This window comes from Rhyacophila brunnea, unplaced genomic scaffold, assembly GCF_057557595.1.
Source record: "Rhyacophila brunnea isolate RB1 unplaced genomic scaffold, BYU_Rbru_1.0 scaffold_23, whole genome shotgun sequence".
NCBI lineage: Eukaryota > Metazoa > Arthropoda > Insecta > Trichoptera > Rhyacophilidae > Rhyacophila > Rhyacophila brunnea.
Window position 1 is genome coordinate 2,024,980 of NW_028232893.1, and position 22,344 is coordinate 2,047,323.

General features: G+C 35.8%; 2 protein-coding genes across 2 annotated transcripts; one reads left to right on the forward strand and one right to left on the reverse strand.

Moving 5' to 3' along the window:
• The first annotated feature begins 1,647 nt into the window (after positions 1–1,647).
• LOC147069342 (uncharacterized) lies at positions 1,648–5,117 on the forward strand. The gene is made up of 2 exons (XM_085950739.1): positions 1,648–3,258; positions 5,112–5,117. The coding sequence occupies exons 1-2, from the start codon at positions 1,648–1,650 to the stop codon at positions 5,115–5,117; spliced, it is 1,617 nt and encodes a 538-aa protein (XP_085806865.1).
• LOC147069343 (cardiolipin-specific deacylase, mitochondrial) lies at positions 4,714–19,493 on the reverse strand. Its single transcript, XM_085950228.1, has 10 exons — positions 19,264–19,493; positions 16,010–16,094; positions 15,368–15,475; positions 14,832–14,906; positions 12,075–12,187; positions 11,634–11,772; positions 9,386–9,475; positions 7,399–8,419; positions 5,788–5,923; positions 4,714–5,440 (listed from the first exon to the last, which is right to left on the reverse strand). Exons 1-10 carry the CDS (start codon positions 19,353–19,355, stop codon positions 5,374–5,376), a joined length of 1,926 nt encoding a protein of 641 aa, XP_085806354.1. The 5' UTR covers positions 19,356–19,493; the 3' UTR covers positions 4,714–5,373.
• Positions 19,494–22,344: the final 2,851 nt, after the last annotated feature.

The following is a 22,344-nucleotide window of genomic DNA, read 5'->3' on the forward strand; positions in this document are numbered from 1 at the left end:
CGGAATGATGGAAATACAGGCAAGGTTTAGGCCAGGTATGCCCAACCTGCGGCCCAAGGCTCAATTGAAGTTTTCAGCTTTCTATATTTAGCATTTTGGTATTCATACAATAAAAAAAAATTCATGTAAATTTACCAGATTTATATTATATTTTGTGAAATTAGAACTTTCTTGTTGTGCTGCATGCTAGTACCTGTTTTTATGCTTATGCCGGCTCAGCACACTTCGTACTTAATAGTGACTAAAGATTTTTTTAAATATTGATTTATATTAATATGAGCATAGAGTTGTAGTGCATGTTCGAAGGGAATAAGCTTGAGTTTTATCAGAAATATATCCTCAAAGATAAATTTCCAAAATTAAAACGACTGGCAATGTGCATTACAGCAGCATTTGGGACTATTATTTATTATGGTTCAGCCATTGGTTATGCCAATTAAAGTAATAAAATATTTAGAATACGTTCTTTGTTTTGTTTTTTTATGTGTGGCCACGTAAGCTCAGTATTTTTTTTTGGCCCACCAAATGATGTCCCAAATCCGTGTCAAAGCCATGTCTGACATAAGTGATTTTTCAGATGGTAAAAAATATTATCATTATTTTTTTAAGCTTCTTCGAGTTGAAAACTTGCCATTATGTCTTCAGTCAATATATATAACAAAATTTCTGTAAAAACTGTATCTTTTTTTTTATAACAGATAGTATATTATTTGATAATCTAATAATACATAAAAATATTACAAATGAAGTTGTTAGAAGCAAAGGAAACAAAGTCCCTCTTAAATGTTTTTTTGGAAACGTTCATAGTGTATTATTTTTAGCGATCTCTACATGAAATTATCAAACTTGAGTATTTACTGTCTTCATTTTTAGTGAACCGAACATAAACCCTTTCGATGCACATTAATTATTTTATTATATTATATCGATTTACGACATATTTAAATGGTCATCGCAACATATTTACACGATTTGTTTGTTGTAAACAGGTTAAAACATCATTAATTTAATAATTCAGATTGCTGGCTTTGGATCCAAATTGTCGTATTTGAAATTAATAAAACCAAATTTCATGACATTCACAACAAAGCTTATTTTTAAATTAAATTTAAGTCTAGTCGAAGTTATAGGTCTTTGCCGAATTTGATTCTAATAACTTCAAATGATATTAAGCTCGATATATTCAACATCTAGGTATTTATTCCACTATAAGGAATTATTTAAGCGTTTGTTAGAGATATACATATTATGCAATATATTTCAATATGGTACAGACATTTTATAGCAACAGTGACTACATATAATATAGAATCTATGATATTAATATGTCACAATAATCACAGCAATTAATTATCATTTCAAAACTTTTTTAAGTTCAAAATAATAAAACATTTATTTTTCAATCAATATAAATTTTTTATTAAAGTATTTATTTATATTGTACCTCTCGGGGGAGTCTGTAACCCCTAGAGAGCGCGTCTCCAGGTGGCGGATAGGAGAATGCCCTAATCAAGGGTAGGAGAAAAATAAAATATCTCCCGCGGACCAACAGACCTGGCCCTCCAGGTTGGGGGTTGGGCAGAGGGTTAACCACTCTCTCCCGTGAAATCACCAAAGGTTACTAATACTACACAATGCCTCGGACATATGGCAACCGCTTCTAGACGACCCGGACCGAAAAATGGACTACGAATAGGATTTTGGAACGTACTCAGCCTATACCGAGCTGGCGCAGCTCAAAACCTAGTGGAAGAACTGTCAAAATATAAGGTCCAAATTACCGCCATCCAGGAAACCCGTTGGCCGGATAGCGGAGAACTTATAGTCGGACAGCATGTTATCTACTATAGCGGAAACACAGAGGGGAAACATGTTTTCGGAACAGGTTTTGTGGTCGCTAGAGAAGTAGCAGATGCTATACTTTCTTTTGAACCCGTAAACGAGCGCATATGTGTGCTCAGAATCAAAGGAAGATGGTTTAATATATCACTTGTGAATGTACATGCCCCGACAGAGACTTCAGAAGAGGCCGAAAAGGATAATTTCTATGATCTCCTTGAAGCGACTTTTGACAGGCTACCGGGACATGATATCAAAAGTGTGCTAGGAGACTTCAATGCGAAAATAGGGAAGGAAGCTGTATTCAGACCCTTTATTGGAAAAGAGAGCCTACATGATCATTCTAACGAAAATGGTAAAAAAGTGGCTCTCTTCTGCAGCGCCAAAAACTTAATCGCCCGAAGTACCACTTTCCCTCGTAAAAATATACATAAAGTGACTTGGAATTCAAGGGACAGGAAGACCTTTAACCAGATTGACCATTTTCTAATTGATAGACGACACCATAAAGCTATTGAAAACATTCGAAGCTACAGAGGCGCTGACTGTGATACGGACCACAACTTATCGATAGCAACCTTTAGGGAAAAACTTAAAAAGACAGCCCACGCAAATGCGAAGACGAGAGTGAAGTACCATATAGAAAAGCTGACAACTCCAAACGGAAGAGATAGCTACAGAAAAGAGTTAAAAAACCAAATCGGAAAACTCACCGAAGGAGAAGCCTGGAGTATCGATGAGAGGTGGAAGAGACTAAAAGAAGGAATGGTAAAAGCTGCGGAAGTCTCGATAGGACTGGCACCCAAGAAAGTAAAGTGCCCTTGGTACGACGACACTTGCCGACAAATGGTGGAGGAGAGAAGAGCAGAAAGAGCGCTCTATCTGCAAAATACGCAGAGCGAAGAAGCACAGAAACGATATAGCGAGACGTGCAAAAATGTCCGAAAGCATCTGAGAAAGTGCAAACGAAGCTTCATCAAAAGTAATTTTGAGCAGATGGAAGAAGAAGCAAAACGAAATAAAACTCGATCATTCTTCTCGAAAGTGAGCTTTGAAAAAAGAGGCTTTCAACCTAGCACGCTACAAATCAAAGATCAACAGGGTCAGATAGTGGCAAACAAAGAGCAAGTGCTAAACATATGGAAGTCCCATTTTGAAAACTTACTTCAACGCTCTGTACCAGATGAACCTTTGGAATCGCCAGAAATCGCGACAGCAGAACCTCTTATACCGCCACCAAATAAGGCAGAGTTGATGGGAGCACTGAGTTATTTAAAGAATAACAAATCGGCAGGAAACGATAATATTCCATCGGAGCTTCTCAAGCATGGAGGAGAAACCTTTCTTAGTGCCATGCTTGAGCTACTGCAACAAATATGGGAGGAAGAAAAGATCCCTGAAGCATGGAAAGAATCACTGGTCTGTCCTATCTTCAAGAAAGGGGACAAACTCAACTGTGCAAACTACCGTGGCATCTCTCTTCTTCCTACTGCATACAAAGTTCTGTCGAACATTATTCTCGAAAGAATTCTACCATATGCCGAAAACATTCTTGGTGACTACCAATGCGGCTTTAGACGAAACCGCAGTACTACCGATCAAATCTTTACACTGCGCCAAATCTTTGAAAAGAAATGGGAATACGCCCAAGATGTACACTGTCTCTTTGTAGATTTTAAAACCGCATATGACTCTATTGATAGAGAAGCTCTCTGGAATATATTGAAAGAATTTGAAATACCGTCAAAACTTATAAATATAATAAAAGTATGCATGGACGGATCCAGAAGTAGAATTCATATGCAAGGTAGTATATCAGAATCTTTTAAGGTGACAGCAGGACTAAAACAAGGCGACTCCTTATCACCAATGCTGTTCAACTTAGCTTTAGAGAAAGCCGTTAGAGAAGCTCTGAAAGCAGAAGGTGGAGTTACCCTGAATGGGTCCCATAAAATATTGGGCTACGCAGATGATTTGGTGGTGCTCGGAGAATCTGAAGAAGAAGTCAGAGATATTTTCACTCCTCTGGAGGACACAGCGAAAAGGTTGAATCTACGAGTAAATGTGGGAAAGACCAAGTATTTGAAAATGACAAGAGGCATTGAACCCTCTGGAAACATTGGAATAAGAAACTCCTCGTTCGAGAGAACCTCTCTCTTCAAGTACTTGGGCTCCAACATTACCTCTAAAAATGAAATGTCCCTAGAGCTCTCTGACCGACTGAGAAGTGGAAATGCAGCGTACTTCGCGCTGAGTCGTCTGTTCAGGTCCAAAATGCTGTCCATCAAAACGAAATTCCGGGTGTATAACGTGGTCATCAAGCCAATCGTCATGTATGGATGTGAAACGTGGGGTTTAACAGAAAAACAAGAAAAGGCGCTCCAAGTGTTTGAAAACAGAATCCTCCGGAGAATACTTGGACCCGTCAATGAGAACCACCGGTGGCGCATCCGCACAAACGCTGAGCTCTTCGACCGATACCAACCTAGAATCACTAATATTCTGAGGTCAAGAAGGCTCAGATGGGCGGGCCACGTTGTACGATCTGAACGATCTAGAACTCTCTATAGGATTTACAAAGGCACACCAGCTGGCACTCGACCTCTTGGCCGCCCTCGACGGAGATGGGCGGACAACATTCAAAGGGATGCGGAAAGGCTGGGGATAGTCAACTGGGAAGAGAGAGCGCTGGACAGAGATGCCTGGAAAAACGTTGTGCAGTCGGCCATGGACCTGAACGGCCCCTAGCGCCAGTTTAATAATAATAATAATAATTTATATTGTACATATATTATTACTGCGGTTGAGCTTGCCAATTACTATAATGGGCAATATCTTATTATATAAGTACCAATATTCTGTATTTATTTTTCTGAATTAAGATGTCTTCGTATGGAACTTGACATACTGTGATCGATTTAAGGTATCTCCAATTTATGTTTAATCATAATTCGGCATACGTACGACTTTATCAATTTTATTTGACATCTTGTCAATTCAACAAGATATCAATTCGACATTTATGCCCATTCTATGAAACACAATCCTGAAAGAATGTTTAAAATATAATTATTGTAACCTGCTAAGGCATATGACTGTCTCAACTAAAATTATATAACACTTCAAGACCATTTTTGAATTGCATTACATTTAAAAAATTTAGTAGGTATAAAATTATGGAATGGCGAGGTATATTTTACCATATTAATATTGTAACAGGATAAAAAAAGCATCTCAAAAACGACTCAAAAAAGAATATTTATGTTTGACAGATGTAAATTGTCATTGAGATGTAAAATGATGTGCGCAAGTGAGTACTTTTGTGTAAAAACAAATTATATTATGTTGGTAACTTAAAATATTAACGTTAACATTAATATATATGTAATTATAATAATGTGCAGAGGAACAGTTAAAACTACAGTAACGTTAATAAATTACTTAAGAATCAGTAGACACTTTGTAGTGTCTGACTAAAATGTTAACACAGATCATTGACCTAACATAATTTGACTATTAAACTGAAAGGAGACATCATTGCGTGTGTTTTCCTTCCGCCCATGTTTCTTTTGACTTTCGGAACGCCTCCGCAATGCAGGACCTGAAAAATAAATAAGAAACAAAAACTTTAAAGAAAATATACAGTGAGTACAAAATGGATTCGACAATTGGGACTGGGAAGATAAAATAAACAGAATGACAAATTTTGTAAAATTAATTCTTCAGAAACTTCATCAATGTATTTTAAAAAGTTGATCAACTGCCGAATTTACCGCAACTTTTTTTGGTATTTACAGTGTGAAACCTGCAGAATATAGACGATGTGACCGTTTCATTACTGCTACCGACGATGATCTGATTTCGTCAAGTTGTCAAATCTATTAAATGTATGAAGTTTTTTTTTATTCGGTATATACGTGCTGATTTTTATTTGTTACAGTTAAATACCTGAACATGCTCTGGTGAAGGACGTATGCGGAGACGTGGCCAGCGTCAATGTAGCGAACTTCCGCACCCGGCCACAACTCTTCGAGAGCGCCGCTGTCTCCCCGAGGGACGTAGGCGTCGTTCTTTGCGCACACAGCTGTGAAAAAATAAATTACATTACCAATATAATATACGCTTACTATAACATATCTTTATGGAGAATGTGTCGTAAATGGATAAAAAAAATTAAGAATCTGGGGCGAAAATTACATAAGTGGAGCACGCCAACCTCTATAGGGTGGAGATTATATTGAGACTTTTATAACGAATGGTTGTTAGCCATTCGCCAAACCCATTGAGTCTTGTACTGGATCAAACTCATTGAAAACATTCATTTTTTGAATGGGCGTGTGGTGGGTATCGAACAACCACTTATCCAGATAGCGAAAGTGAGCTTGAATCCCATCTTTTCCATCAAATCCATGATTATTTTGTAATATATTTGTTTCAAAACTATTTATTTTCATTATTATCTTTGGCTAGATTTGACATTTTAGTCATTTTATTAGGGGTTCGCTAAAAGAAAGTATAAAGCGTGGGGGCTTCGAATACTTTCTTTTTCACTCATCGGATGTCGCATACAGTCCCATCCGGGTGCCCCCATTATCAGGCTCTCCCATCATAGCGCGCAGACATTATCACATAAATGGCAGAGAAGGGGTCGTCTATTTTAATGTTTCTTAACCTTTTTACATCCGCGGACCACAAAAAAATCAAAAAATGTTTTGCGTACCATCAACATTATATTTACACTATTTTTGAAACAGTTGTCGAAATATAATACAACCCCACTTCAAATGTTGGGTTTCTAGGTAAACCACGCCCCCCGTCCTATGAAACGATTTATAACTAGATACAATAGTATAATTCATTCCGGAAATGACTTGTCAGTTCATTGTGAACCCTTGTAGGTGCACGAGTTCTGAAAGATATTTATTATTTAACTATTTTTAAAGTGCAGAAAATTTTCGCAGCCCGCCCAAAAATCTTCACGGACCACCGGTTAAGAAACTATGGTCTATTTGACTATATAAGGCGACGTTTGGCCTTCAGTAATCAATTAGATTTAAGTCGAGCTTGGCTTCGTCAAGAGACCTAATTCACCTAATTTACCTAGTTCACTAAACAGTAGTCTTGCTTGCACTCGGATAGCCGTAAGCTCCATCAGAGTCAAGTGAGCTATTCGATTGAGCCAGGTGCATGGTCTGACTACGCCGTAGTTCCAGCCTAAATTACCTCAAACTTATTATACCCATTATGGTTAATGCATTCATTATTCAGGATTTTTTTAGTATACACTTCAATCTATATTATAAAATGTAATTTGTCATAAAACAAAATTGCCAATATACAATAATAAAATTATTGTTTTGAGTGGCTATAACTTAGAGATTATGAATTTCGTTCAATATCGCAGTTAGTAGATTGTGTGCAATTATCCTGGTATGATGCCGAATGGTCGTTTACCAATCACCATTACGTTAAGCTTTATCCTAACACACATCAATTGAGCAAATTTGATACATTTGTCGGACGAAATAATACATTAGAATTTAGAAATAATGGCCTCACCAATAATAAGAGACGTGTCAAAGGGCACCGTGAAGTTTCCAAGATGAGTACACTCATCCATAACACCCCGCATGAACTGCAACGCTTCACGATTCCTCACATTCACCTTCGTTTCTTCCTTGCCTTTCCCCAAGAAGGGGATACTCGAGAGGATATTCTTCGCGGCGCCGACGCTCTTCTTTTTCTTATCGCCGTCAGACACGCCTTCGCCGTCGCTATCAATCATTATATTTGTGATGATCTTGGACTCCATTGAAACCGCCTGCGCACTATTATTTGCGTCATTTTTGGTATTTTCATTATTTTTGACGTCGTCATTTTTTACGCATTCGATTTTTACATCAGTTTTAACACTATCAACATATTTTCCATCTTTATCTAAGCCTGTATCACTTGTAATAACATTCTTTGATGATTCACAGCTATTATCATTCAATACACTAGATTCTACGGCGTCATTCTGAACACATTGAACATTTTCCGTATTAGCTACTGAATTACTGTCTTTTTGGGGAATTTTAGCACTCAACACCTTATCGACATTCTTAAAAGCTATCCTATTCAGCTCGTCAATCTCGCTCGGTTCTAAATAAAATCTTTTCTCTGACGTAATTTTATTATATAAATCGTCACTGATTTTATTGTCTGTTTTTAAACATTCCAACGACGTAACTTTATTATTAACAACTCCCGTAGCGTTATTATCAGTATTTCCCGTAACCGAATATCTCTGGCTCACTTCCGGAAACAGACCCTGACAGCTCGACAAGTTATTTGGGTTCGTAATATCAAAAGTCTTTATACTGGGGTCCGTGGTGTTTACTATATTCGGTAAAGTGAACGCGTTCACGTCGGGCTGGATCTTGGATTCGTGCCTAGAGAATCTCTGCGCGAATTTTCTGCCTGCCAAGAACGCCTCGTCGACAATGGTGACCATCTTCGCTAGCTTGTCTCTATACTGGCCGTCTGAGAAAAACTGCGACTCTAGAAGTTCCCAATTGATTGAATGTGACATGACACCCTGAAAGATAAAAAAATATATGTACAGTTGAACTTGATAATTACGATCACGGAAATAGCGAGACCTCGGATGTAATAAGGAAACATTCGTTGACATTTTAGTTTATGATTTTCTCCATACGTTTATTCACTTTTATAACGAGCTACTTTTCGGGTATACCGAGCAAAACTGTTAATGTGTCAAACGTTTAAAAATAACATTTTCGACCCTAAGCAATAAAATCAGATCAATCGGATTACGTTTATGACACTAGTTAAGTGAAGTACCTAATTGGAGTTTTCGCCGACAACATTGAAAAAGTACCCACTCATATGTTTGAAATTGCATGTAAAAAATCCAAGCTTTGTGAAGTCAGTACACCTACCAGAGCCGGCGGCTCAGCACTTCATTACAATAAACAACTTCTTTTGTAGTTTATGAATGCCATGCTCGTTTCGGGGATTTTTACAATGGTTTTCAGATTTTTTATGTTCTATGCTTAAATAGAACGTGGCATGAAAAATGTTATAGGTATAACGATATAACGAGTAATGCTTATAATGAGCAAATTCAGTCTGTCCCATCTTCCTCGTAATAACCAAGTTCGACTGTATTACAAAACAAAGAATTTTAGGGTTAAACTTAAACAATCTCCGAATTTTAGAAAACAAATGAGTCGCTTAGTCGCGGTTTGAATATAAATATATTGTGCTATTTCGATAGGTCTACCAGCCTATTGAGGTGTGAGTTTTAAATTCCGCCCTGTTTTATCAAAAAATCAAAATGAATATTGACTTCAGTCGCTAAATCCGCTCTACACAGCTGACCAATCAGACGTTGCAATTCAAACCATGATTTTTAGCATTAAAATAATATTTAACAATATAAACGTCACAACTACTAGCATCAACATCATCGTAAAACTCAAAAAAAACCTCCAGAGCGGTTTAGTAACTAAGCGACTCATATTCGAGCCAATTATTTTACCTGTGTAAAAACGGCAGATGCTGTCGACCATGATAGGCAAGGCACCAGCACCAATGGTTTAGGCCAATTCGTAGCAGCTAAAGACGCCATCTGTAAATCACAACAGTACATTTATAAATTACATAATATCGTCACTGTTCTGGCAGAAGACACTAATTCGAAAAAATGACATATTGAGTTAGTTATACCAAAATGTTCCTTATTTCAAACTTTACCGTCTGGTAACCTTCTTAATAAATAAACAGTCTTCATTTTAAAGTCATCCTTTTTACGATTACTTAATAAACTCACATGATAGACCATTTCAAACATTTTAACAACTTCAAAGTCAAATTACTCAAAACTAGTATTCTCCAGTTAGTGTGTTCTGCCAGAACAGAGACGATATATAGACTGTATTAATCGTTTCGCCAATTATTTCGTCATTTAATAGTTAACTGCGCAAAATGAATGCCCATTACAACACACACTTGTTTTGGTTGAATTCATCTCCAATACAGTGCAAGTATTAATTTACTTTTTACCGATATGTCTCCTCCGAGTGACCTGTTTATTTTCACATATTACATACTTACCTATTAAAAGTTATATCAAATTATCATTTTAATCAGTTTATCACAAAATATTCCGTTGTACCCACACTGTGATACATGCCCGAATGACAAAACTGAGAAATTCAAAACTGTAGCAAAGGGCTCCGAGTCCCCCGAGAGACAAGGAAAAGTCATTATGATAAAGGGAGAAAGTACGTCGCCAGGTAGTCGTCTTTTCGTACACAACAAGTTACTTATTACTGTTAAGACTGGCTGATACTAAAATCGTACTGCTGACATATATCGATGCGTTAGTGCACAGATACATTATGTCCAGTTTTTCCTAAAATTGTTTAATTGATTTTAGTGAATTAAGTAGACACTGGACACATAACTCGAAGAAGGGACAAGAGGTACGAAACGTCCGCAAGGTAGACCTAGAGGCCGCTGGATCAATGAAATGATAAAGTTCTGCGGAAGTACGTGGCAACATAACGCACAGGACCGAGAGAAGTGGAATCAGCTTAGAGAGGCCTTCATCCACCAGTGGATAGATTTAGGCTGATGATGATGAAGTAGTATTTTACAGAGCCAATTTAAAATTTTATAAAACAATTAATCCATCGAAACTCTACTCACTCGAGTGGAATATATATCGATATCTGACGCAATTTGACTCAACACAGCCAATTAGAATTTGAAAAAACAATGACACCAAAATTTCAGTTTTCATTGGTGAATGAAATAATCAATGTCACATAGCATTTTATGGTTTCCGTAACCAAGGAGACAAATAAACACGCAAACACTGATTTTATCACAACTCGACAACCTCTTAAAATAATGTGAATTGTTTGTTTAATTAAAATGACATATTATCTCTTTCTTTTTCTGATACAAGATAAAACTGTAAATTCTCAGATATCGATCGATGAATCATTCAACATACATAATTTTGAAAACACTTCTGAGAAAACATTTATAACCAATAGAAAAAATCTTTTTTGAAAAAAGTAAGGAATCGAACCTGCATCTCTCACATAGACCATTATGCCAAAGGTGCCATACTTAATTGCGACAAATTTTTCGCTAATGGCTCTTAATACTCTCTGAAGCGTTTTCCAAATTGAGCTACTATTGGCGATCGGCTTTTGTATTTTAAATCAAAGTAGGTACTACTTTAATTACTAACCGACGTCACGGATCACTCCAAGATTTTTTTTTTGTAACTTACTTAAACTTGCTAATAATTTTTAATTTAAGGTTATTAATATTCCTTGATTTAAGACACAAAAACCGAGAGTCAATAATAACGCAATTTGATAAGCATTTCATGTAGGACCAATTAGTTTAAATTATCGCTATTAAGTAGGAGGCTCGTAGCTTAATTCGTTAAAGCATATTGTCGCGATACCAAGAATATTTTATTTTTCGAAATATACAAATAAAATGTCGTTAAATGTCTAAAATTAATAAAAAAATCATGTTTAAAGTTAGTCTTAAATATTAAAAAATGTTGGCTGATGAATATAAACAACTTTACAATCAACCTCCGGTTTAATTTGATTATAACCAACAAATGAAGATAGATTTGATAGTTTATAAATATATATAATATACGATGGAAAAGTATTTCATCCGGATCAAGTAAAAGTAAAAATGGAGGTTACCGACATGAAACTAATAGTCTCATACGATGATTAAAATGTACTAACATGTCCGCCCATGGATAAACCGGTGACCCCCAAAGGACCCAACCCGTTCCTCTCGCACCAGTGGAGCAGGACTAGTGTTTCCAGGATCAGACACCCGCCCATCACGAAGATATCCGACACATTGTGAAGAGACGATCGCCTGGTGAAAAACATTCAAAATTAACCCCAGCGGTTGTGTGGCCAATACAATCCATCCATAACGAACTCAAGTTTCAAGATTTATCTTGGCAATACCTGCATATTTCGTATATTACGGAATTTTGAATGAATCTAAAATTGTCATGAAATCGTCGCGGGAAATAATAGAGTGGAGTTTCATACAAAATTATTTGTATCTAATTTTGTCATTTGTTAAGCTAGATTTTCATATATTTAGGCTATATTTCCTAGAGAGATCTTACACATTACTACAATATGACGCGGTTTAACAAGAATACTTACACTTGATCCTGTGGTTTCCGAAGACCATAGAATGGATTTTCTAAAATGACAGCACCGATTCCGGCTTCTTTCATCAACGGCTTAGCCATAAGGTTCCTCCTCCTCCAAAAATACTAGAAAAAAAAATTGACATTTTCTAACATCGTTTACAATGTCCTACTAACTCAGTGATCGCCAAACGGTCGCTTGCGGTGGCATTTTCGGTAGCTCGCGTAGGATATTTTATCACATTTATAAATTTGCCTCTCAAATTTTATTATTGTGCTTCGAAATGAAATAAAGGCATTGTTTTGTTCTACCCACTTATTTGAACCAATGTTTTCCACTATGAATGTGGTTAAAAGAAGAAACAGACTCGATAATTGCATCCAGATAGGAGTGACAAGGGAAAATTGTGGAGGAAAGTGAATGTCATTCTTTTCATTGATTTTTTTAACTTTTACTCACTTATTTAAAGATATTTTTAATTATTATTTTGTTTATAAAAAATAAATAATTAAAGTATGCATTTTATGTTTTATTGGAAGTCCGATGTTCTAATTTATTTTACGTTATATAATATTATGTATGGTACGATAAAGGGCGATGATAAAAAATTATAAAGAAGGAATATGTATAAGTAGCTCACCAGAAAATTTCAATTTCTTAAGGTAGCTCACATCCTTATTGAGTTTGGAGACCACTGTACCAACTGAACAAAGCCAGTTCTGAATGTTATAGATTACTGACAAACAAGAACTTTTTGTCCACATGTTAAAACTGTGAACTAACAATCCCCTCCAGTAAAGCTAATCGCACTTCCGTTTTCAAATGAGAAATGCCCCCAAATTAATCATTTTATTTTACGCTCCCGTGGTACGAGGGTGGGTCAATAATTCCTTAGAAAAAAGCATTAAAACAGGTTTTATTTTTGTATTTTTTTTTTATTTCTCAACATAATTTCCTTGGAGCTCAATACACTTGGTTAGACGTTTCTCAATTTTTTTTAAACCGTCAGAAAAATAAGTTTTCGGAAGGTCCTCAAAATAAGCATTTGTCCGATCGATGACTTCTTCATTTGAAAAAAAACGTTGTCCACTTAGCCATTTTTTTAAGTTTGGGAAAAGGAAAAAGTCACTGGGGGCTAAATCTGGCGAATACGGTGGGTGGTCGACCAATTCGAACTTCAATTCTTCAATTTTAGCCATTGATCGTAAACATGTGTGAACACGGGCATTGTCCTGATGAAAGAGGATTTTTTTCCTGTTTAAATGAGGCCGTTTTTCTTCAATTTTGTTTTTTAGCTGGTCCAATAAAGATGCATAATAATCCCCTGTTATTGTTTTTCCTTTTTCCAAATAGTCAACGAAAATAATTTCACGTGCATCCCAAAATACAGTAGCCATAACCTTACCAGCTGATTTTACGGTTTTCGCCTTCTTTGGACATGGTTTGCCTTCGCAATCCACTGCTTTGACTGTTTTTTCGTCTCGGAAGTATAGTGGTGTATCCATGTTTCATCTACAGTCACAAAGCGACGAAAAAATTCATCCGGATTGCGTTGCATGGGCGACAACAGGGCTTTAGAGGCCACCACCCTATTGCGTTTATTGTCGACTGTGAGCAAACGCGGCACCCATCTTGCAGAAATATTTTTCATGCCCAATTTGTCATGTAAAATAGAAATGACGCTACCTTTTGAGATCCCTGTAACCTCAATTATCTCACTCAACTTTAATCTTCGGTCACTTAACACCATATCGTGGATTTTATTGATCATTTCTGGTGTAGTCACCTCTACAGGACGTCCTGAGCGTGGTTCATCCTTTGTTGATGTACGACCACGTTTAAATTCATTTAACCAGTTATAAATAGTTGCAAGTGAAGGAGCAGATATGCCGTGAACTAAATCCAACTCATTTTTTATTTCCTTTGCTGTTAACCCTTTTATATTAAAATGTTTAATAACAACTCTAAACTCAATTTTCTCCATTTTCCATTTTTCCATTTTCCACAAGCAAATTTTTTTTTTAAATGTACGAGAAACACACAACAACCCGACCAATCTGATTGAAACTTCGCAGCATACTGAATCGGTAGTGCCGCTGCATGAAAACAAACCGCTTGCAGTACTAGTCGCGCCACCTGTCGGCTTTTCTAAGGACTTATTGACCCACCCTCGTATACGGATCCATCAATTTACGTAATATGAAGGTTTTTATAATAAAAATATCTCTAAAACGATCAGGAGTGATGTTAGAATTATTATTAGTAAATTATTGATTTATTGCGAAGAATAAAAGGAGTCACATCTAAAAAGAGAGCCGATACATTATTTTAACACGTTTCTAGCATGCGTTGCCGCCTTGACAGATATGTCACCGAGAAGTTTTCTATACACGACTACAGCGACTACCTGTTATCGTAGATTTCTTGATGTCGGACAGTATATCAATTGACTTCTTATATAATATGTATGTATATCTGTGATGTTCTTATAAAACTACGCAAGCCTCATTATTACATTCATTATTAAACCATGCGTTACTGACGCAGACGCATGAAAAGAAGCAATAAATTTAATAACAACATGATATTACAATACATAAATTCTAATTGATTTAAGTTTTGTATTATTCCATTTCAGTAATTTTTTTGCGAGACCAGGATTTCGTCTTTCAGCATCTTCAGGCACTATGCACACTCACCAATGGCGAATGCACATTGATACATCATCGAGTACCCTAATTCAATATTAATAACTAATATAATATTTACATGATCTCCAGTTCCGGCGAGGTGGACACACATTGGTTTGGCATCGCTGTCCGCCCATTTCGCCGGCATTATCACCTGAGCACAAAGATAAAAGGTTATCAAGGAAATCAGTGTACGAAGGCATTATCAATGTTATCTATTTATTACATCACAGATAAAGTGATTAATAATAATTTTAATCGCAATTTTTAATTTGACATGGCAACAATTTTAATAATAGACACCTATTATCAGGTAGTGATATGCAATTAATAACATAATCAACGTCATCTTTGGTTTCAAAACCCTGGGCGGGTCTTGAGCTCTTCAAAAAGCAGATTCCAAGCTCAACAGCTATCTAAATTCATTATTTATATTTTGTCAATTTCATTATTTAATAATAATGTTTCTCTATAATACATCCCCCAGTCTTTATCAACGGGTGAAGAGGATTATTGTAGGAACCCAAGACGATTCTCTCCATGCTGTCGCACTGCTTATGACAATAATGGTAAATTTGCGATACCACATTACAAAAAAAATACACATTTTAATACCTGAAAGTGAGCTCTGTGTGCACATGGTGGAACCACTCCAGGCAGGAATGTCTCCATGGGAGTCAAAAAGTGTCCTTCCAAAATATGACAATCGGACCCCTTCTCCTCCTGCATCAATAAATACATCATAATGTCATTTATGAATAAAAACAGTTTAATATCATGCGATTCCGGAGTTATGAACTCATCAGTTGGCAATAGGACACGGCGGTTTTGCCGAACTACATGTCAAAAGAGCTGTAGCCCATTTTTTAAGGAAAACACATTTTCACATTAATATTGTAATAATAATTGTCATCTTCTTTTAAAATTAACTATATATGTTAGGTATACCCAATCACAGTTTGTCAAAACAAGCACTGAAGGTATTGTTCGAGATAATGCAATTATGTCTCTTTCTATTGCGGCATAATAATTTGACGAGTTTATTTATCTATGCATAAAAAATTGGATTATTTGAGACCACGGCTTCAGTGGATGGATGGAGTAAAAAAGGACCTTCAGACTCTCATCAATGGATTCAATTGGCTTTCTAGGGCAAGGAGAGATGGTGGAAAGCAATGTTAGAGATGGCCAGGGCGCACACCGGGCTGTAGCGCAGTTACTACTAATTGTCTATTGCATTTTTAACAAAGTATTTACCTTTGTGATTGTGACAGGATAATCGGCGGGAATTAATTTGTAACATTCTTCCCTATTCGAGACAACCTTTCGAAATTCAAATAACCTGAAAAGAAAATAATGCCATCTGTTAGTTATCAATTTAACTGTCGATTCTTGGGGGGAAGTTACATTACTTAAGGCAGTCCATTACTTACTCATGAAAAGATCCATAAGTAATTTACCACCAATGCAAATAATAATATACTAAATCATCTTCTTATCGTGCGATCCATTAAAGGCCACCATCAAGGCAATCTTTGCTTCATCATCTGCAATAATGGACGTTCTTATGCCAAGAAATGCAGCGTCGTCATGTTTACATTTACCATTGATCTTACCTCGGATAACAAGTTGGGGAATGCTGTACTTTTAACGTAACCGAAATACTGTAGTTTTCTAGTTTTGATACTAAGCAGAAATTCTCGGTTCTTTCCGATTCGATCGAGAATGTCAACATTTGTCACCCGGTCAATCAACGGAATTTTGAGAATGCGTCTATACAGCCACACCTCAACTTTACGTGTCACCCCCTGGTTTAGCGTCCATACATTTTCCATCCCATAGAAAAGGATTGAGAGAACATAACAGGGAACCGTATGCAGTCGCAGATCAAAGTTACGGTCTCGATTACTAAGGAGGTGTCTCATTTTGAGAAAGGCACTCCTTGTTTTTATTTCCTGAGACTGGTCCCATTTCTCATTGACCCATGTTCCCAAATATATAAATAGTATTTTTTAATGGATACAATTAATGGAAAAGTAATTTATGAAGTAAGTAATATATACTATGTTTCATTTCTGTTAATATCTATTTTAATACTAGAAATAATACTGAAGTGTGATGCAAATATTTTGGCAATGTTACAGGCAACATTGACATACACGTTTCAATACAAATTAGGTAAAAAGAGTGTTCAAGACATCATTGTCTATTTTGGCAATCTATATAGGACTCGTAAGACAGAGGGGGAGCGAGCAAGAGGAATAGTGTATGACATTGGTAAACAGTAGGTAAGTGGGAAGTGATTTTCTGAATATTGAGCACAACCAAAGATGATGAATTGAATTTTCTTATATATAGATGGGAGACTAAACGTATAAAAGCGAAGCAAAAAAATGATACTTAGTTTACTGATTAGCTTATCTACAAGTGACTTTATATTCAAGGTTCATTACCCTAAGATATATTCGCCGATTTTCCAGAATCTACTTTAAAAATTCCGTTTGCCCGCAATCCCTTAATCAATTATGGCTGTTAATAGTACTAATTTTTAGACATCACATATGTACACAAATATGACATCATTTCTATAGTGTAGAAAAGTGAAAACAACATCTTACAGAATACGCTACAGGAATAATTTTATAATTTTTAAATCTGTTCATACTTTGCACTAGCAGTTCTATTCCAACTACGTAATAGCATAACACCGTTTTGTTATATTATATTTGAATACGAGATAACCCCGTTGTGTTATTGTGTATTCTATTCGCAAGACCGTTATCCAAATTAACTGTTTGCGCAGTATTTTTTAGTTGGTACATATACGTGTTTCACCGTCCATGAGAAATCGTGCTCACTTCATGACACATTGTGTAAAGTCACGCCTGAGCTCATGTTGTTAGCCTAAAATTTATGCGAAACTTAACCTATAAAATAACATAAACGTCATGGGTGGACATTTTTATAGATTGCTGCGATGTCACCGTATAATAATCGTGTCCATAAATTTGTACATATGCAGTTCGCCGTATCACACTTCATCGTGAAATGTTAAATCGGAAATATATTAAAGACCGTCCAACCTCTTTGGGTCTTATAGTACTGAGATAAAATTCATGTCTAAATAAAACACGGTTCTTGTTGGTTTACAGGAAGTCAGCGGCAAACAAGTTTTGAAAATAGCCGATATACTGGATTATTTGTTAGATTAGGTAAAATTGGAACATTATTGTCTGCAATGCTTCACGAACGTGTAATTTTTTCATCTCGGTGCTATAGAGATGACCGTATAGTATACGGTCATCTCTTTCCGATAAGACAGCTCACAGCGAACTGTGCTACGGTGAAATGTAATACGTACAATTTACATGTAACCTACAACAATATAATATATACTTACTATCTTAATTGTTTGCATTGTCACAGTATTTTTTTAAGTATATATATTATATATGACTGCTGATGGGATTATAAGGTTACAATTATAATTTGAAGCGCGGGGTGGCCGTAACGCAATGTGGGTATTACAAGATATTAGTATTATACTAAACAGTGCACCTCAAGTTATATTTATTGGTTTTTATCTAATTAACGTTCACGGTAGGACAGGGCCACTGTTAACCAACATTATTTTTGTCATTTTATACTCTTAGATAATTTACTCTTGGATATCATCAAAATGTTTTTCATCAATATTTTAAAAGATTTCTCGGTTCTTGTCGGTTTAAGGGAAGCCAGCGGCAAACAAATTTTGAAAATAGCCGATATAATGGATCATTTGTTAGGTTAGGTTTTCATTCTTGAATTTTGCCAAAATCGGCCATGAAAATTGGCGCGGTTCCCGCCTGGCTTCCCGTAATCCGACTTGTACCGATTTTTCTTCTGTTACAATGTATTATAATGCAGAAGAAAAAAAAACACCATTGACGCCAAGTATGCTACATTTTTTTTTAATTATTGGTGATATGTTGACAACTTATATTAATGCAAAGTTGACCACTTTGTATAAATTGAATAATATGCAGGTGCAAAGTTGGTCACATTACTAAAATAGCACGTTGCTGCAAAATATACGTTTCTACTGCTAACTTGATGTAAGGTATAAAATTGACTCACTAAACGTCCTTTACGAAATGTTATTGAGTGACAGATGAGCAATGTTGTTTTTATATTTACATTGTAGTTTGCTGTAAAAGTATTAATCATTTCCTGTCAGGCATATGTAAAATGATACGCTGTGTTTAGCTATTGCGATTGAACTGTTTTAAAGTCAATATTAAATATATTTTAACAAATAACATCACTTTTGTTTATATAATATCGAACACAAAATTAGCACTTTCAACTTTTTCTTCGCGTAGCGTGGTATCACAAGATAAAAATAGACACGATTGTTGTACGGAAAATTCACTGCAATTATTAGGTTATGAATTATGAAGGTACGGCAGTATCGTGATGTCATAACTGGAACGGAATCTGGCGAATTTGTACGGAAATGCCGATTTACACACCTTCTTAAATTGTCCGGCTTGCCCCATCCCTTGGTGAAAAACTTGGTGATCAGTATACTCCGGTATACCGCGTCTAGTTTGCTTGCGCTCATCTTCAATATTAAAAGATGAATGAGGCAAAATCACAATATAAACTAGTGTAAATACGCCGTCCGCGCGCTTGGTAAACAATGAATTAATGAAAATATGCGCCATAGACACGAGAATTCTTGTGACGTTTCACATCGTATGATTTTTGAAGCTGCCATAAATAAATTCGTAAACAGAGAGCTCTGTCATTAACCCCCTTAGAACGAATATTTTTTTATATTATATTCCCCGCTAAATAATATAATCATCTCATCTGCGTGGGTATGTACCTACTACTATATTCTGTGATATATTAGTATTTTATAGTTCATGGCCCCCACGAAGGGGGGGCTGACAGGCCTCTAGCGTGGGGGCCCGGGCTCAGGAAGGGCCCGGCGTGGCGAATAGACCAGATAAGTGATATAAATACCTACACATCACAAATTCTCTCTAATAGTAAAAAAAAGGCGCCTGTGGCGCTATTTTCCTTCAATAATATTATTATTTAAAATTATGTGTTTGTACGATACAATTTTTATTTGCGTATCTCGACAATTTCATATTTCAAAATGGATGTATTAAAATATAAAAAAACACTAAAAATATACACATTAATTAAGTTAGTGCACCATGTGGAAAACGCTACTGTGGAGCGTCACACTGCCTTTATCCTTAGCAATAGGTAGGGGGGGGGCAAAGATCCTAGCCTGGGGGACCGCTTCAGGATTTTGGGGCCATGACATAATTATACAAGTATTTTTCATAATAGTATACGCATACATGCAAAAACAAACCAAAACTCATCAAAGGATATAAAATGTTATTTTTAAGTAGATTAACCACAATTTTCGCTCTAATATGGAATACATAAATGCCCTTCATTATGATGGATTGATTTAAATCACAACACCAAGGGTTCAAATGAAGATACCTACAATAGTTTTGGTTCAAACCATTGAAGACGCCGAGTGATACCTATTTTGAGTTAACTGATTGTAGTGGTGATTTTTGCTTATACCTACCTACTTCTAATGCAGGTACTGTAGTTAACGATGTGAATATTTTCGATAAAATATTTCATTGGTATTAAAGATTACGGTTTACTTTTGTTTTTAATATGAAATTACACGTAGGTACATCATGTATCACAAACACTGCACTTGCATTTATTTAAATAAAATTAGATTAACTGGTAATTGAATCATCGAGTTTCAAAAACCACTCTGGAAGGTTTTTCAAGTTTCGAGTAAATCACGAAAAACGGTTGTGCATACACATGAAGCATTAAATGTATTATTTTTTGGTAACTGTCTTTAAATGTGTTACCTACTAAATGTGATATAGCTTTTTAATTTGTATGCAGATAACTTGTAACATAAAATATATTCGTTTAAATACTGTGCAGAATGGTTTTTGAAACTCATTGTCGAATAGAGTGGATTTTGCACCTCACCTTTAAGAACAGAGTGGTTTTTGTTACTCACTTTGCTAAAATAACACAGTGCTAAAATTCTAGTGGCGCGTCATGTGATTTTAAAGAATATAAATTCATTTCGACTACTTTTATGCATTTTATGAAATTAAACACCAATAATATTTGAAATTTAATTTAATTATACGTTTCATATAAGTTTCAAATTTTTATAACATATTGTATAGAATTATTTATTTAAAAAGAACTAAATCGATGATTTTTTGGCAAAAAACGTTTGGGAGTTTTCACATATTATGCTAGGCTAAATCAGGCGGGAGTAAAAGGGTTTCTTTTTGTAGATCAGAAAATAACACGAAAAATTGAAGTATCTAAACGTAATGAAAAAGGTCAAGGACGCCTGTGGATTATTTACCAAAAATGCCGCGAAAACACGGATTGAAGTGTCAAATTGTGTTTACCTTTCTTTGCATTGCATGCTGCGTTTACATGCATCTGGGTTCCTTGAACGCTTCCTTGAGGTTCCAGGAAGAGAATTCATAACAACATAACAATAATAATCATCCATTATATACGATTGAAAACGACAAAATATCAACAGCAAAATACAATACACCGAGTGTAGATTCAGTTCTGCGGCCATATTGCATTTTTGTATGAATCGCGACTCCTGATTGGCCGATATCACTTTAAATGCTTTTTGATACTCAGTTTGCATACGGAGTGGTTTTTTTAAGTGACCCAAATATTTAAAATGATTTCCTGACGAAATTTAATGCAATTTGAAACTCTAACCCGGATAACTAGATAGATTTTAAGGTAAGTAATGAATAAAATGGCATCCAAAGGTCATTTTTGTAAAAAATCGTCTAGAATGGTTTTTGAAACTCGATGATTCAATTATATGTTGTTAGTAATGTATCCATACAACAAATTTCTGGATATTGGAGTCAGAAAGGATGATAAAAAATACAGTAGGTACTTATAAAAAATGGGGCAGCATTTTCTCTAGGGACGTCACTGGATCTGGTACGCCTGAAATACGCCAAATCCCACTCTCCTGCGCCATTATTCCATTGCACCCACCGCAAGTGGAATGTATCATGCCGATATGATTGAGTTGTTATTACCTTGGCTTATCTAAGCCATAGAGTTACCAAGGTAAATAAGTTTAGTACTCAATAAAGTTGCGATACATTCCAATTGCCGTGGGTCATTGCTGACTGAAGTATAAAGCCGATACATTCACAACGACTGGTCCTACTTTTTCCGCCCTTCCCGTTGTTGTCTATAGATGACCTGTCATTGTTCTATAGAGTGCTCATACGGACGCGTCTGTCGTGTTCACACAGGGAATGGTTTAGTTTGAATAGATGAGTTACATGATAAATAATACACTAGCATTAACACACCTTCTAGAAATGTAATACCTACATATATAAATTTTACATATTTTTTGGAAATCGATATTACCACCGGTTTTTGTGTGAAGTACTAGTCTGACTTTAACAGTTCATGAATAACAGGAATGTATATTATTTATAAATAACACTGATAGTTAATATATTTGATTTGAGAAT

Coding starts and splice junctions, on each gene's coding strand:
- LOC147069343 (XM_085950228.1), bottom strand. CDS start 19,355: ATGAGCGCAAGCAAACTAGACGCGGTATACCGGAGTATACTGATCACC. Junction 16,095..19,263: donor AAGCCGGACAATTTAAGAAG/GTGTGTAAATCG, acceptor TTTTCTTTTCAG/GTTATTTGAATTTCGAAAGG. Junction 8,420..9,385: donor CATCTGCCGTTTTTACACAG/GTAAAATAATTG, acceptor TTTATCTTTCAG/GGTGTCATGTCACATTCAAT.
- LOC147069342 (XM_085950739.1), top strand. CDS start 1,648: ATGGCAACCGCTTCTAGACGACCCGGACCGAAAAATGGACTACGAATA.